A 13,739-nucleotide genomic window follows, 5' to 3' on the forward strand; every position below is an offset into this window, starting at 1 on the left:
ATTTCAAGTTATTATGTAATAATAGTTGGTTGCATTGGTTCCATTATTCATAGTGACACGGATAAAACGGACGACTGGGAAAGAAGGGTAGGTTACCTCGAGGGTATCTCGAGAAAAAATATTGCCGAAGCACAGCTTATGACATCAAAAGCAATAAACTATATACCCAATTCGTGACTTGTCGTATTGAGTCAGATAATTGAATTTTTTGTGTTATTATTCATAATTTAGCTGGAAAAACGGCAACGTCTTTAGCGCTTGTAATCTATTTTATTTCCGAGTTTTAATTTAATTTCGAATTGTAGACACGATGTTTAGATATATAAATAACGTTTGCTTATTGAAAGCGCCATTTCGAAAAATATTGAATACCGAACATTTAACCAAACAAAATGCCTCACAGACATCCCCATTAATCACCCTTGCATTGCGACAAGACACGTCAACAGGTGTCTCTTGCAGCGATGACATGTCTTTTACATGCAAGTGTACCTGTAAATTATATATTCTAATTACAATCCAACCCATTTTTTATGGCACACAAACCAGAATCTTAACTCTCAACTGAAAACAGAGGTCTCAAGGTCTTAAAGAGCCTTTTAACCTCGCATACGGGCATACCTTAACTAGCGGCACGGTGCAAAAAAGTAAAGAGGTGTCTTTAATATTTTCTACGACTATTCCAAGATCATCTGGACCTTAATTTATTTTTTATAACAACTTCAGCAGAATATAAATTAAGGCATGTTTTCTCGACTATGTCAGCAGCTATAAAAACTTTGGTCCTTATTTCTCTCAAATCTCTCTGGGGACACCTATATTTGAATAATGTGATAACGCACAAGCAATCAAATATGAATAATGTTCTATTTTTATAACAAATGTTTAATTATTTAGCGCAGGCAAAGATACAAAATAATCTTAAACAAATAAGTGATGTACACACACATACACATATATCGAGCTAACGGCAAAATAATAAACTTGATTGACGTCCCCGCAACTGGCTTTGACCCCACTTGAATTGTTTTGCTCATCACATGTACTATGTAAATGGACAATTTAGGCAATTTCAACACTGTTTGAATGTTTTTTTATAAAAGTAACGGTTTACTAAAAAAACAACTAATTTTAAGAGCTATCTTTGAGAATGCTTCGCATAGTTCATAAATTGTCTGTCGATGATTTTCACACTCTACTGCCTAAGAATTGTTCATTTCCTCAACTTGTTTTCGCATTCTTGCAACATTCTTCAAGAAAAATGCATAAACAACACTTGCTTATGCGTTCTTCCCCAAGAGCCGCTGCCGCTGCTAATTTACAATTGTTTATGAGAGCACTTTATACATTCTGTTGTTCTACATACATACATACATATGTACTTACCCGACTGATCTTCGCCCGTGACGAGCTCTTGTCCTTCATCTCGAATTCACTATCACTGTCCACTGGGTTGGTGCCGAGAGCGACGTCTTCCACCTCGGACCGTTGCAATTTGCGATACTTGCGCATATCGTGCTTGCTGGGATTGTAGTCCCGCTTGGGATCGTAGCCGGGGAGACCCAGCTCGGTGGCCTCATCGTTGAACTCACCGGAACTGAACTCGCCTTCTTCATCCTCGTCCGAATACTCAGCAACGCGATCTGCACGATAATTATGGTTATGTATGTGTGGATTACTCGTGGTAATATGCTCATTCGGATTTGGATTTGCATTCTGACTATGACTAGAATTACTGCTATTCTTAAGATTGTGAGTTAAGCTCATCAACTTGCGCAAGGTTCGTCTTTTGTTTGTGGCTTGAACATTGCTTGTGTTGCTATTGTCAACATTGTTATTGTTGTTTTGTATGCGTAGATTCGGCATTATGCGACAGAAGAACGCTACCGACAATAAGGAACTATAACGTTGAGACACGCTCTTGAGACGCTCTTGCTAGATAGCTTTTGGAGCTGATAAGATTGTTTACATCACTTTAAGACTTTAGATCTTAGCGATTTTTTTAATTAAGTTAAGTTAAGTTTTGTTTATTAAAATATATTGTATTTGGTCAGATTACGCGTAAGTATCTACCCGCGTACTGTTAAGTGTCTACTACTCAGCGATAAGGCGCTGCAAGCGAAGCTAACGATATCACAATTAAATGCGCAGATATTTTATTATTTTGATCACTCGCTTTAAATTGTTTTATGTATTTTGTATTTTAACGTGTTTCTCCTCTTTGCCCGGAACACACCGCCGCGTGCTGCAAAACAATGCGACTATTGTCAAAAAATCGTCGAAGTACGTGCGTATGCGGACGCGTTCACTGGCCTGCTATTAGCGTTTACTGGTACAAGAGTCGCTTGTGCCGCGCTAACGTGATATCACTTGTGTGGTCGACCTTCTACTGTTCGCTAGCGCTGGGCCGCGCGAGCAATCAACAATCAGTCATTCATTCAGCCGGGCTAACTCTCACACTCAAGCATTTCTGGCCAATGCTACTTAGAGCGTGTAAAAGCTCACCGGTGAGCGAGTACTGCGGCTGTCCGCCCAACCGAATCGTTCAATACGAGTGCTCCGAAACAAAAAATGTGTATGAGTAGTATTTTTATCGGTTCTCAATGCAGCAGACATGACTACATTGATATATATGAATATACTTGTGTAGGTGTATGTGCTCTCAGGCTCAGGTACCCAGTAGGAAAAATTATACTTAGAAAATATAGTGGACGGTGATATTATTTTATATAAGGCCCTATAGTGCTAACGCTAAATTTAGACTATAACTTCATATAAATATATAGACTTGGAAGAGAGGAGGTAGATCGCATCTTGACTATGCGATAGAAGGAACATGGATCCATTAACAGATCATATGCCCACTAAAAGCACTCATGATTTTAAGGAGTTTCAAAAACAAACTTTAGATCATGCGAAAATAATTGATTTGGTTTACTGTACATAATTCCATAGTTTTCCGATAAGACCCTTAAAAATAATATACATCTGTAAATTTGTATTTGTAAACATGTTTAACGCCCTCACTCTTCATGAAAGAACCAGAAGATGTAATGGAGTATTACTCAGAATTTGTTCATAAACAAACAAAAAGTCTAGCGTCTGCTCTCGCACACGTCAGCTACAAATAATTAATGCGGCATGAAATCCCCTGCACCGCTGTTTATTTGGTTGTCAAAAATTTGGGTGGCAAAGGCCGTTGGGTGGGCAGGCGCTATGTGCGTGGAGTCGACTGAGCACTTGTTGACAGCCCTTTAGGCGCAGCAAAGGCAGGCGGAGACCGGCACACGATTATTTATCAAAGACCGCTCAGCGGAGAGGGACTCACGTACTTTTGCTGCTCAGCAACAGCGACTATTGACGGTGTTACACCGTGTTTAACATACTCAATTACTGTCGTGAGCAGAATGCCGCAATCGTATTCATATTTTTTGTTTACTACGCACTGATATCAGAAATAGCACAAACCCCACGCGCAACGAAGTACTTACTCTTGTTATTGTAACAGCGCACAGTGTGATGATTACACCAAAAATGGTTCCCTAATAGAAGAGGATACATTTCTCTTGTAAATGGAGTGTTTACAGATAAAATATAAATTTTCGAGATACTTGGAAACGGAAAAGAGCTTCGACGGAATGAGTAATGCAATTGTCATAGTTTTGTTCACTAAAAAAAATTGCTCATATGTGCAATAATATGACATATATTCCGCAATATTATTGCACAATATGTTTCGCAACTTTGCACCTTCCGCGACCCACAGTTACCAGAATTGGCGGCTGCGGAGTAACACGCGCTGTTGCTGCTCCAATTCAATCCATTATCTTTGTTGTTGTGGTTATGAGTGCCGGCAACACAAGACAATGACCGCTTGCACCCAAATTGATGGAAATATTACTCATTGATTTGATTATATTTTACAAGGAAATTTTCATTTTGTTGCTTTCGCTTCTTTGTCGACTATTCGGCTTTATATTTGGTTTTTCTGCTCCATGCGTGGCCAAGATATTGCCCGTTTCGCCGGCCGGTCACGACATCAGTGAGCCATTGATTGCCTGTAGCCTCGCCACATACGCCAAGCAATATGTAACAAATAATAGCGTGTGTGTCTGTCTGGAAATGAGACAAGCTTGGCAAAGGGTGCACACAATTTGTTGATACGGCATTGTCGAAACTCAACAGATGTTGACAATGAGCTATAAATAGGGAGAATAACAGGTAAACCTGACATCTACCCACATATGTACGTGATAGAGTGCTTTTGTAGAACGCAATATTGGGGCCACACGTTCGTGATTTTGTATATCAATGATTTTATTGAATGGAAAAGGCGCCTCTAAGTACTTAAGGAACTTAAACGATACTTTAAGACTTCTTTGACAATAGAATATACGAATTTCTAGTAATAACTAAGACATATGAGGAATGCACTCTGATTAGGCGAAAGCAGTGATTCTATTAAATTGTACATATGTTGAACACACACTGAATCTACAAATACAGTTTTCAATAACCTATTTACGCTGCCCTCACGCAGGTTGTTAGTGTCCTTGGTTTACAGAACGAATAAAGCAAGCAAGCAAGAAAGGAAACAACCCCTACCACAACCCACAACCCACAACCCACGGCCGGAAAGTCACACCAAACTGACCTTCGATTACGAAAATAGGTACAGGTAGTCTAAAAGAAAAGAAAAGCAATCAAAATAGTAACAAAAAACAGCTGACAGTTTCGATGGAATAGCACAGATACGCGTGTGTCACGGCAGAAGTAAAAAATAGAATAGAACATAATTTTATTACGGAAAAGAATTAACAGGTGACAATTCTAAAAATAAGCAGCAAGAATACATCGCTGTGATTAAACTAAGGTATGTTATTTTAAAGAGGTGGGAGAAATATTTCTCATCCCATTTTAAATCAACAATGAGCTACTGTTAGTTTACTTCATACAGAGTAGGGCCCTACTAAGTATTTTACAGTTATGGAGCTTTCAAAGCATTTAAAAAATGTTTCAGTGACAGATCACTTAGAAAACGTACAGATTTATCAGACTGCATGAGTCATGGGGTTTTCTCAGAAGATGTGTTATTTTTTACGGTTCTCATTGCGGCAAGAATGCTAAATATCTCGGAGAAAAACATGCGAAACGCGTAAGTGTTAGCAAGAGAAAGAGCATGCAGGCAGATACTCTAATTTTTGCTAACTTCCATATCGGCAACTGATTCATTTTTAGAGGCCGCGATTCTGGCAAAGCAATTTATGGAATAATTTTTTTCTGTCATGCAAATAAAGTTAAACGTTTCCTCAACAAAAGCCCTTTAACTTCTCTATAAAATGTATAACAAATGAATTTGGGTTACTTTTATTTGTAAAACTGTAAAACTCGAGTACACGAGCACTGTGTTTAACCAAGCCTCTTACGTTGAAAAGTTTGCATAATTGCCTTTCAGTAATTTCGCATTTTCTTGCATTTCGTCAACTCACTTCATGATCTTTGTCAACTTTTGAATGTGCGAGGCTGAAGAGTTTGAGGAGGCTGAGATTTGCTGACTCACCGAAGTAAAAGTGGCGCAACCACGTCAAACAACAACACTCGTAATAAATTATAATTAATTGGCACTGTCATTTAACACCTTCGCATCCTTGGCTGTCACACAATCTAAGCCGTGAGATTGTGAAATTCACAGAAGCCGGCGCAAAGTGTTGTTAACAAATCGGGAGAAGACATGTTGAGAGTAAAGAGAAAATCTCAACATGCGATTTTTTTTCAGGTGCCGCGAGCTCACTCATACCAGCCAAACAAGAAGTAGCAGGAAAGTAAAAACATTGAAATGGTACTGAGAATATATGCACAAAGTGACGAAAAGAGCATTTTCACCAGCGACAATATAGAAACCCCAACAAAACTAATGCAATCAAGGGCAACAAGGCACACAAAAAACACAACACAAAGAATAAAAGAAAACCAAAAGAAACGATGAAAAAATGGAAGCTAACAATGAAAGCATCAAAAATATTCAGCACAACCGCAGGAAGCCAACCGTTAGCCACCAGTCCCATCATTAGCGTAACGCTCGGCACCTGGTGGTGAGGCAGGCCACTCATCTCACGAATGCCATTCATAACCACAATTCAACGACACCGCAGCTTGACACAATTTACGCATTTTGCCATTAAACACTTGAAGGCGAGCGCATACAATCCAGTACCCAGCGTTTGAGCCCCTAGCCACCCATTGCGAACAATGGACCCATTTCACTGCCACAAACAACATGCGGGTGGGCGTTCATGCAAATGCCAAGCCGTGCGACGAAGGACGAACACACGAGTCTACTTACACACATCAGTGTACTTTCGGTAGTTGACTAGAGAGCAGTCGATGAGCGGTCTGAGGACACGGTGAAGCATCTTATGCTTGTAAGTGTAAGTTCAGTGGGTAAATCTCGAGCAAGGACAAATTACTTGGTTTCTATCACCTAAATAAATTAGAACAAAAACTATAAAAATGAGAACACATATCAATGGATAGAGGCATTAAGTTCCTTAAGTGATCTGGGCGCCGGTTGCAATTTTTAAGTAAGGGAATTTTTATCGTTCATTCAATATCTTAGAATTTTCCATTTCTATGGATCACATCTGCACATGAGATATTTAGAAATGGCTGCTGGCGAAGTATTTTTATCTACTTCATTTCCATTTCGAAATTATTTACGAAATTGGGTTCTAAAAAGTATTACAAGGAATACTACCATTATAATCCCACATTGAATGTGATGAAAACAAGCGTCAAACGAGATCATGGAACACAACCTACGAATTGTGCATGTGGGGTATTCAAATAAAATAGAAGAAAACCGACAGTGAAAGTGTAAAGAGAGAACGGCAGTTACCTCGACAACAATGCGATAAATTGCCACCAACTAGCGGATTCGAACAACTGGAACTCAACGACCACGCAAACTCAACTCTCGGAAATGCCAATAATAGCACCAAAATGCAACGAATAAACTCGTAACAAACTTAACAGACTTACTCGATACTTATGTGGGGCAAGGCGAAATGAAATGGGAATTGGCGATGAGTAAATAAAAAGCATGAAATATAGATGCCTAGGGCTAAGCCTAACGTAGGTTAACAATGAGCGGAGTGCAGAATAAGGGGGAGAGGAACCAACAAGTTAATGAATTTGCAAAAGTAATCCAATGAAAGTGTGAATGAATTGCGAGTTAAATGAATATTTGAGTAACCGAATGAATGAATTAAATGCGAAGTGAGGAGAACCGTGACGATATTAACAATTCATTTCGCACGGTGTATCCCGTCACCGGTTTTGTAATGGTTTTGTTACGCTATTATGCATACCCCTTAGATATATATATATCTATGTAGATAGATATAGACATATACATAAGTCATGCGGTAAACACACTCGTGTTAGGTAAGTAAAGTTTAAAACATTGTTTGCCGCATTGACCCTCAGGCTGTCATGCACCGCGACGAGTGCGCTGTGGCAGCTTGCCAAAATTACACGCGTACATATCCACTGCTCGCAGCTATTTATATTTTCAGCAAAGATTTGATGGCTGTCCCAATAGGGGGGCGACGAGAGAAAGAGGTGAAACGAAATAAAAAATCCCAAACCCATGTATATACATGTACTGTGTGGTACATACGTAAGGTATTTACGTTCCGCTGTGGAAAACACATATCACATAACATTAGAAACATACAGACATGAATGAAGGAAAATCAATGAACCTAATTATAATACAAAACAATATATGTATGGCTGTGCAAAGTAGGTTAGTCACATGTGTTTACTAGAGATGGACGCGAGTCTAAGTAATCAATCCTGATCTCACCTCCCTATGATTTTTAGATTTCTTTAAAGGCTTCCACAAATCATGAGAAATATTGGACGGGAGAATACAGAACGATTTTCAAGAACTTAATGCAGAAGAAGATGATGGTGATTAAAATAGTAAACTGTTTAAAGGAAAGACGATAGCAATCTTGAGTAGTTGTTAATGTAAATCGCTTTACTATTACATTATTCTACAATTTCGAATGCCATTAGAGTACACCAAAGGAACGCCACAGGCTGAGGCAAGTGCTAAAACCACACCAAGTATGTTGACTTAGCAGCAAGCGCAGCGTGCGAGACAGGAACAATCTGATGGCGGAGCAATTTGTGGTTTCACATAGAACCGCACTCACCAGCAGAAACCGCGCCAACAACAACACGACCAAGATGAGCACTGTAATGGAATTGCATGTGGCATGCAACAGGCGCAGTGACAACACGGTGGATCAAACCACACTGAGAATATGCGACTGCAACACGAAAAACTATTCATGCAAAAGTTGGCGAATTGAATCCAAGAAGTTGAGGCTGGCGGAATGAGTAAATCTGCGGTGGCGCTTACCGCCAAACAAAAGAGAGTCGCATACGAAAACTTTTGCCAACGACTTGAGGCACATTACAATAGTAACCACACACAACAGTTGCACTTTAAGCTTTGTTTGTGTATTGCCATTCAATGATCAAGAAAAACTCACGGAAAATTGTTTGAGTAAAATTGCTACTAAATTATGCAAATCGTTTGCCGAAAATAGTTTGCCGCATCGACAACGCGACGATTTCAATAAATGAATGAATGAACGAAATGCTTACTGTTGTTGTTGTAGCGCTGGAAGCGTGGCAGCTGCTTGATTTCACACATCGTTTCAAGTTTTTCGTCTGATTCTAGCGTTCTTTTGAAATTCCCTCGCACTCGTAACACAATGGAATTTCCTCTTCACACATCACATTACGTCGCTGTCAGCTCATGCAACAAGCGGCGGCATAGCGTGTTAGGTCAACTGAAATATGCGCGCCCAGCGCACGGAAATAGAATACTATGTGTACATATAAATGTGTGATTTCCTTACATAATTTCAATTATACAACGCTCTCATTCGAGGGTGTGTGTGCGGGTGTGTGCAACTAAATACAACAAGTAGCGAGTTGAGTAACTCTTAAATGGGCCATAATGATTATTAAATAATGTTGTGTGAAATATTTTCTATTCATAATGTGTTCACATACATATAAGGCAGATGAACATACAAACACACAAGTGTCGGCACTACGCCTTCGAGATAATGGGTAATCCAGTAGACAGACACCAATTTCGAATTGCTATTTGGCGCATTCGCATGACGTCTGCCGTTTAATAATAAATGAAAATCATGCGTAAATGGTAAATATTGAGGCGTTAGACCAATGTGAAGAATTCCTTAAACTGTCTTAATTTGAGGGCTTGCAACATTGCCCTGACTGAGCAACTCGAGACTGCTGCGTTAAGTTTCTTGGCTTTCCTGAATCGTAGGATACCTAAGTTGGAACCACAAACTACGATAAGACAACTCAATGGTTACTAGCTAAAATGTAGATGAAATATCGTTTTGAACTGGAAAAATTTCGGAATAAAAAAAAATATTTACTTCTGGCAATGCCAATTATGGGCATTGTTGCGAAAAAAAGGTTTGATTCCCTGGTAAAAAAAATATAACGAATTAAATTATTGTGACAAAAAAATATTTTCCATCTTCCTTCCTAAAAAAACTTAAACCAAAAGTTGTACTTTTATAGTCACTAAAAATTCACTAATTGTAGCTCATTAAAAACAAATAAAGAAGAGCAATAGTTTTGTACAATTTATGTCTCAAAAATTAATATTCCTAATTGACTTTCTTTACTTAATAAAATCGTTCAATGCGCTCCGCGCGGTAATTAAACCTTTTGAAACCACCAATTTAACCGCATTTTTTTGTATAAAAAACCGAAATATTCACCGAAACGCAGATATTCGAACCGTTCTCGTTTCACAATTGGCAACATCATTGTTCTCTGATGTTTCTTGCCGAGTAATGACCGTACGAATGTTCAATTGACCACATACAGAAGACGATTGGGTAAGCAGGGCATTTGGAAAACATATTAAATCTGTATTATTTTAGTTATTTACTGGATTTATTGGGAGCACTCACCTGCTAGTAGCACACTGTTATTATTCTTATTGTCTTGATCAACTGGAATGGAGGAGACGCGTTCGGCGCGCAGACACGCCACCGTGGTGCCCAGTCGGCCGTTCTTGCCAGTTGCCGTCAGTTCGACCGTCATGTCCATGGACTTTTGCAGCACTGCATCCATGCGTATGATACCCTCGGCCAGGGTCTTGTAGCCCAGTATGGTGCGTGATTTGTATTTTTTGCGTCGTTGCAACAATATAACCAGTCTATGTGCATTTGAGCGTGAGAAGGGAGAAAAGGGTAAATTGTAGCCAATGCGATTGCTGTTTGTTGTTATTGTTGTTTGTTTTTTAAATAATACATTCAGTATAGATTTGTACTTGGTTTGGGTGTGACAATAACACATGAATTATAAATATTTTACACAGACATGCAAAGCACCAATGAGAATGGCATTTTTTGTTTTTGTTTTTGTATATTCATTAATTTCAATTAATGGCGAATGAGTAATGAGTAATGCGTATTAGTAATTGTTTGTTTTCGGTGGTTTATGATATGTATGTACAGTTATAAGTCAGAGGATACATTCATGTTAATTGGTTTTTATTATATGCGTAAATATATAAAATTGTAATATCATCACAGCGGCATTCGGCATTAACATTATTATTAGTTATAACAGTTATTTTATTATTATTTTAGTTATTGTTATTGTTGTTGGCGTATGTGGTGGTAGTTAGTGTAGTAGGTTTTGTTGCATATGGTAACATTCAAGGATAGTTTCAGTTTGCCAGTGTTGTAATTGTATTGCAAGCATTGAAAAGAAATGATGAAAGTAAGAGTGTTAACTTATGAATCACAACGCAAACAAATTGTAAGCACTTCAAGATTAAACAATTCAAAACAATTTTCATTTCATTTTCCATTCTTATTTTCTGGAGAAATCAACAAAACATTGCAAAACTGTCATCAAATAATATTACAATCCATACGGAAAACCTTAACGAATCTCCGAACTCAAAGACATACACTTAAGCTTAAGGCATTGCATAATATTATAATTCAGAGGTTACCCACCTATTGCCATCGCGCTTAATAAAATGCGGATACTGCAGGCTGAAGTGTAGATCCAGTTCAGTCTCCGCCAGCGGCATCGTCGTGGCACCGCCTCCGACACCGCCATAACCGCCCATCGTCATGGACGCACCGCTACCACTTCCGCCAATGCCAATGCCCGTGTTTCCAATATTTCCGGGTGTGCCAATTATGGCCGAACCCATTTGTGCACTGCCACTGCCGCCGCCACCGCCGATCAGCGCAGCTGCGGAGTTGCTCTGCTGTAGCATGTTGCCGCCAACGCCTCCGCCGCCGCCAGCAGCACTGTTGGGGGCCGTGGAGCCGGTTACTGTCCCACCGGAAGCGCCACTTTGCGTAAAACCACTGCTGTTTATGGGTATCTCGTGCGAGCGCAGTGTGCGCTTGGAGCTCTGCATCTTGACGGCCAACGTTAGTGACGTCATATCGCCGGGCAACGGTGTCAGTATGGATAGGCGCGTTATCGTCAACGAGCAGAGTCTGTAAAATGAAAGAAAACAAGGCAAATGTGAACAAAGAAATGCACGGATACAAAGAAATTACTGCTCATTTACACTTTATTTGCGGATGATAAGCCCCACTAGGTACATATAAATACTCGTATACGGTTGATAAGCAGGGAATTAAAGCATGACACAGCCGTCATGTATCTGCTGGGGTGAAGGTCTTTACAACAAAGTGCACCGAGGATAGTGCGAACAGAAAAAGTTCAAATAAACAGACACAGTTCTGTTATTATTCTCCGTCTCTCATTTGTAATACGCATAAACTGCTGCTGATTTCAACAAAGAATGTTCGCATAAATAGTTTCTTGATTGGCATAGCGTGGACCCGTCGAATATATGTATGTAAATATGTATTAGTGAGCAAATCCACTCGGAAGACACACCCGGCATTATACTAAAATAATAAGAGTAGGCATTACTGTGTTTATCAACTATGAACCACAACCAACCACATATAAATGGAAATATAACATCGAAGGCAAGCCGAATCAATGTATGACCTCGTAAGTATCCACCGCATTATGCGGATCACTCATATATTGTAGACTATTTATTGTGATTGTGTAGCAGCCAACAACAACAACCTTGAGGACAAAACTGAATTGAATTTGTATTCTGTGCTATTCACAATTCCTTCATTTCATTAAATTCAATAAAAGTTCAATTGGTATTGAGATAAGGGCGTGTATTTTTCATTCACGCACGAGAGCAACAAACACTGCCGGAAGTAGAGAAGCTTCAAAATATTTCAAATTGGCAAATGAACGTACCCCATTGAGAGGCAGAATCCAATCTTAGCAGAATTAAAAGGCTTCACTTTGATCCGAAGAGCTGATAACCACTGCCAGGGACGAATAATCCCCCGAGGGAGTGGCGACAACAGAAAGCGTTGAGATGCTCATTGAAAAGGCTTCCTTCGTTCTACACTACTACACGCAAATCCTCTATTCCGTATATTCAGTAATACAAATGTAATGATCTGCTTGAAATAGTAAATACATATGTACGTATAAAAGCAAAAATAATCACTGAGAAAAATTATACAGATTAGAGTATAGAAGATAACTTCGTAAATATTGGTCAGTATGGCAGATGCTTCCTCTTACGAACATACATACATACATATCTGCTGTCCAGCTATTACGGTAACACATTTCAATTGCAAATCAAGCGGAAAATTATGAAATTGAAAATTTTAATTTCAATTCAATGAAGCGAAAACGAACTTATGCACCGAAATATGCAATTTCTATAATTAAAAAATTTCACTTTCCTCACATTACATTTATTCGTAAATACATACTTACAAACATTTCACATTTATAATCTTTCAGCCGCAAACGCTCGCTCGCTCGGCTTTGTGTTACTGAAACAGCTGATGTCAACAAAGTGGATTGCTTTTGCATTAATAACTAATCTGATATGTGGTAATGTGATATATTTCGCGATTTCAGTCAGCATTGGCAAATGCGAAAGAGAAACTCTGCAGCTTCACTACGAGAAAACGTCTATTGTGCACGTTGTGTCTTCGATATGCCAAAACATGGAGAGTGGCGAAACGAACAACTGACATAAGCCGAAAATAATGGCTCAACAAATAGAGATTGAATAGAAAGATACTCTACTCCACTATATTGAATTCATCTTAGAGATTTCGATGTTGCTTTTACATTCAAATTATTTTTTAAGAAAGTTGAGCTCAAATATAACGAACAAAGAACTCGTATTCGCATTAAGGCGACTACAATTCATTACGATCGGAGAACCCATATTTAGTTAAAATACTAAAAAAAACCTTGCGACAAGATTCTCGATAGACCAACCACAAATGTGATCTACCCGAAATGTGATACTGACACGACTAAATATGTCAACAACAATACATTAGCAGCAACAACGGTTTACCACCGAAAAACATGAACTCAATATTTTTCTACTTTTGATTGAGTCTGTCTCCACTGCAAACCACTTTATTTGCAAACAAAAAACAAAAATGTCATAAAGAAATGTGCATTTGCACTTGCAATCGTCTCCGATCATTAGAACATTTTGTCGTCTTAATTGGGGCAAATGCAATTACTCGCTCAGGCAATTCACACTTTGCTGCAGAAACTGAAAT

The 13,739-nt window shown here is 38.9% G+C and overlaps 1 protein-coding gene across 3 annotated transcripts in view; it reads right to left on the minus strand.

The window, feature by feature from the left end:
• The window catches only part of LOC105217925 (phosphofurin acidic cluster sorting protein 2), a 44,844-nt gene that overhangs the window by 13,971 nt on the left and 17,134 nt on the right, over positions 1-13,739 (minus strand). For 2 of the 3 annotated variants that reach the window (XM_011193225.3, XM_011193182.3), the window contains exons 3-5: positions 11,097-11,594; positions 10,038-10,342; positions 1,387-1,643 (exon numbers count right to left, since the gene is read on the minus strand). In XM_011193225.3, the coding sequence (XP_011191527.2) occupies positions 1,387-1,643; positions 10,038-10,342; positions 11,097-11,594 (1,060 nt within the window). The remainder of the gene's footprint in view (positions 1-1,386; positions 1,644-10,037; positions 10,343-11,096; positions 11,595-13,739) is intronic. The other variant, XM_029045942.2, reaches the window with a different exon arrangement.

This window comes from Zeugodacus cucurbitae, chromosome 2, assembly GCF_028554725.1.
Source record: "Zeugodacus cucurbitae isolate PBARC_wt_2022May chromosome 2, idZeuCucr1.2, whole genome shotgun sequence".
NCBI lineage: Eukaryota > Metazoa > Arthropoda > Insecta > Diptera > Tephritidae > Zeugodacus > Zeugodacus cucurbitae.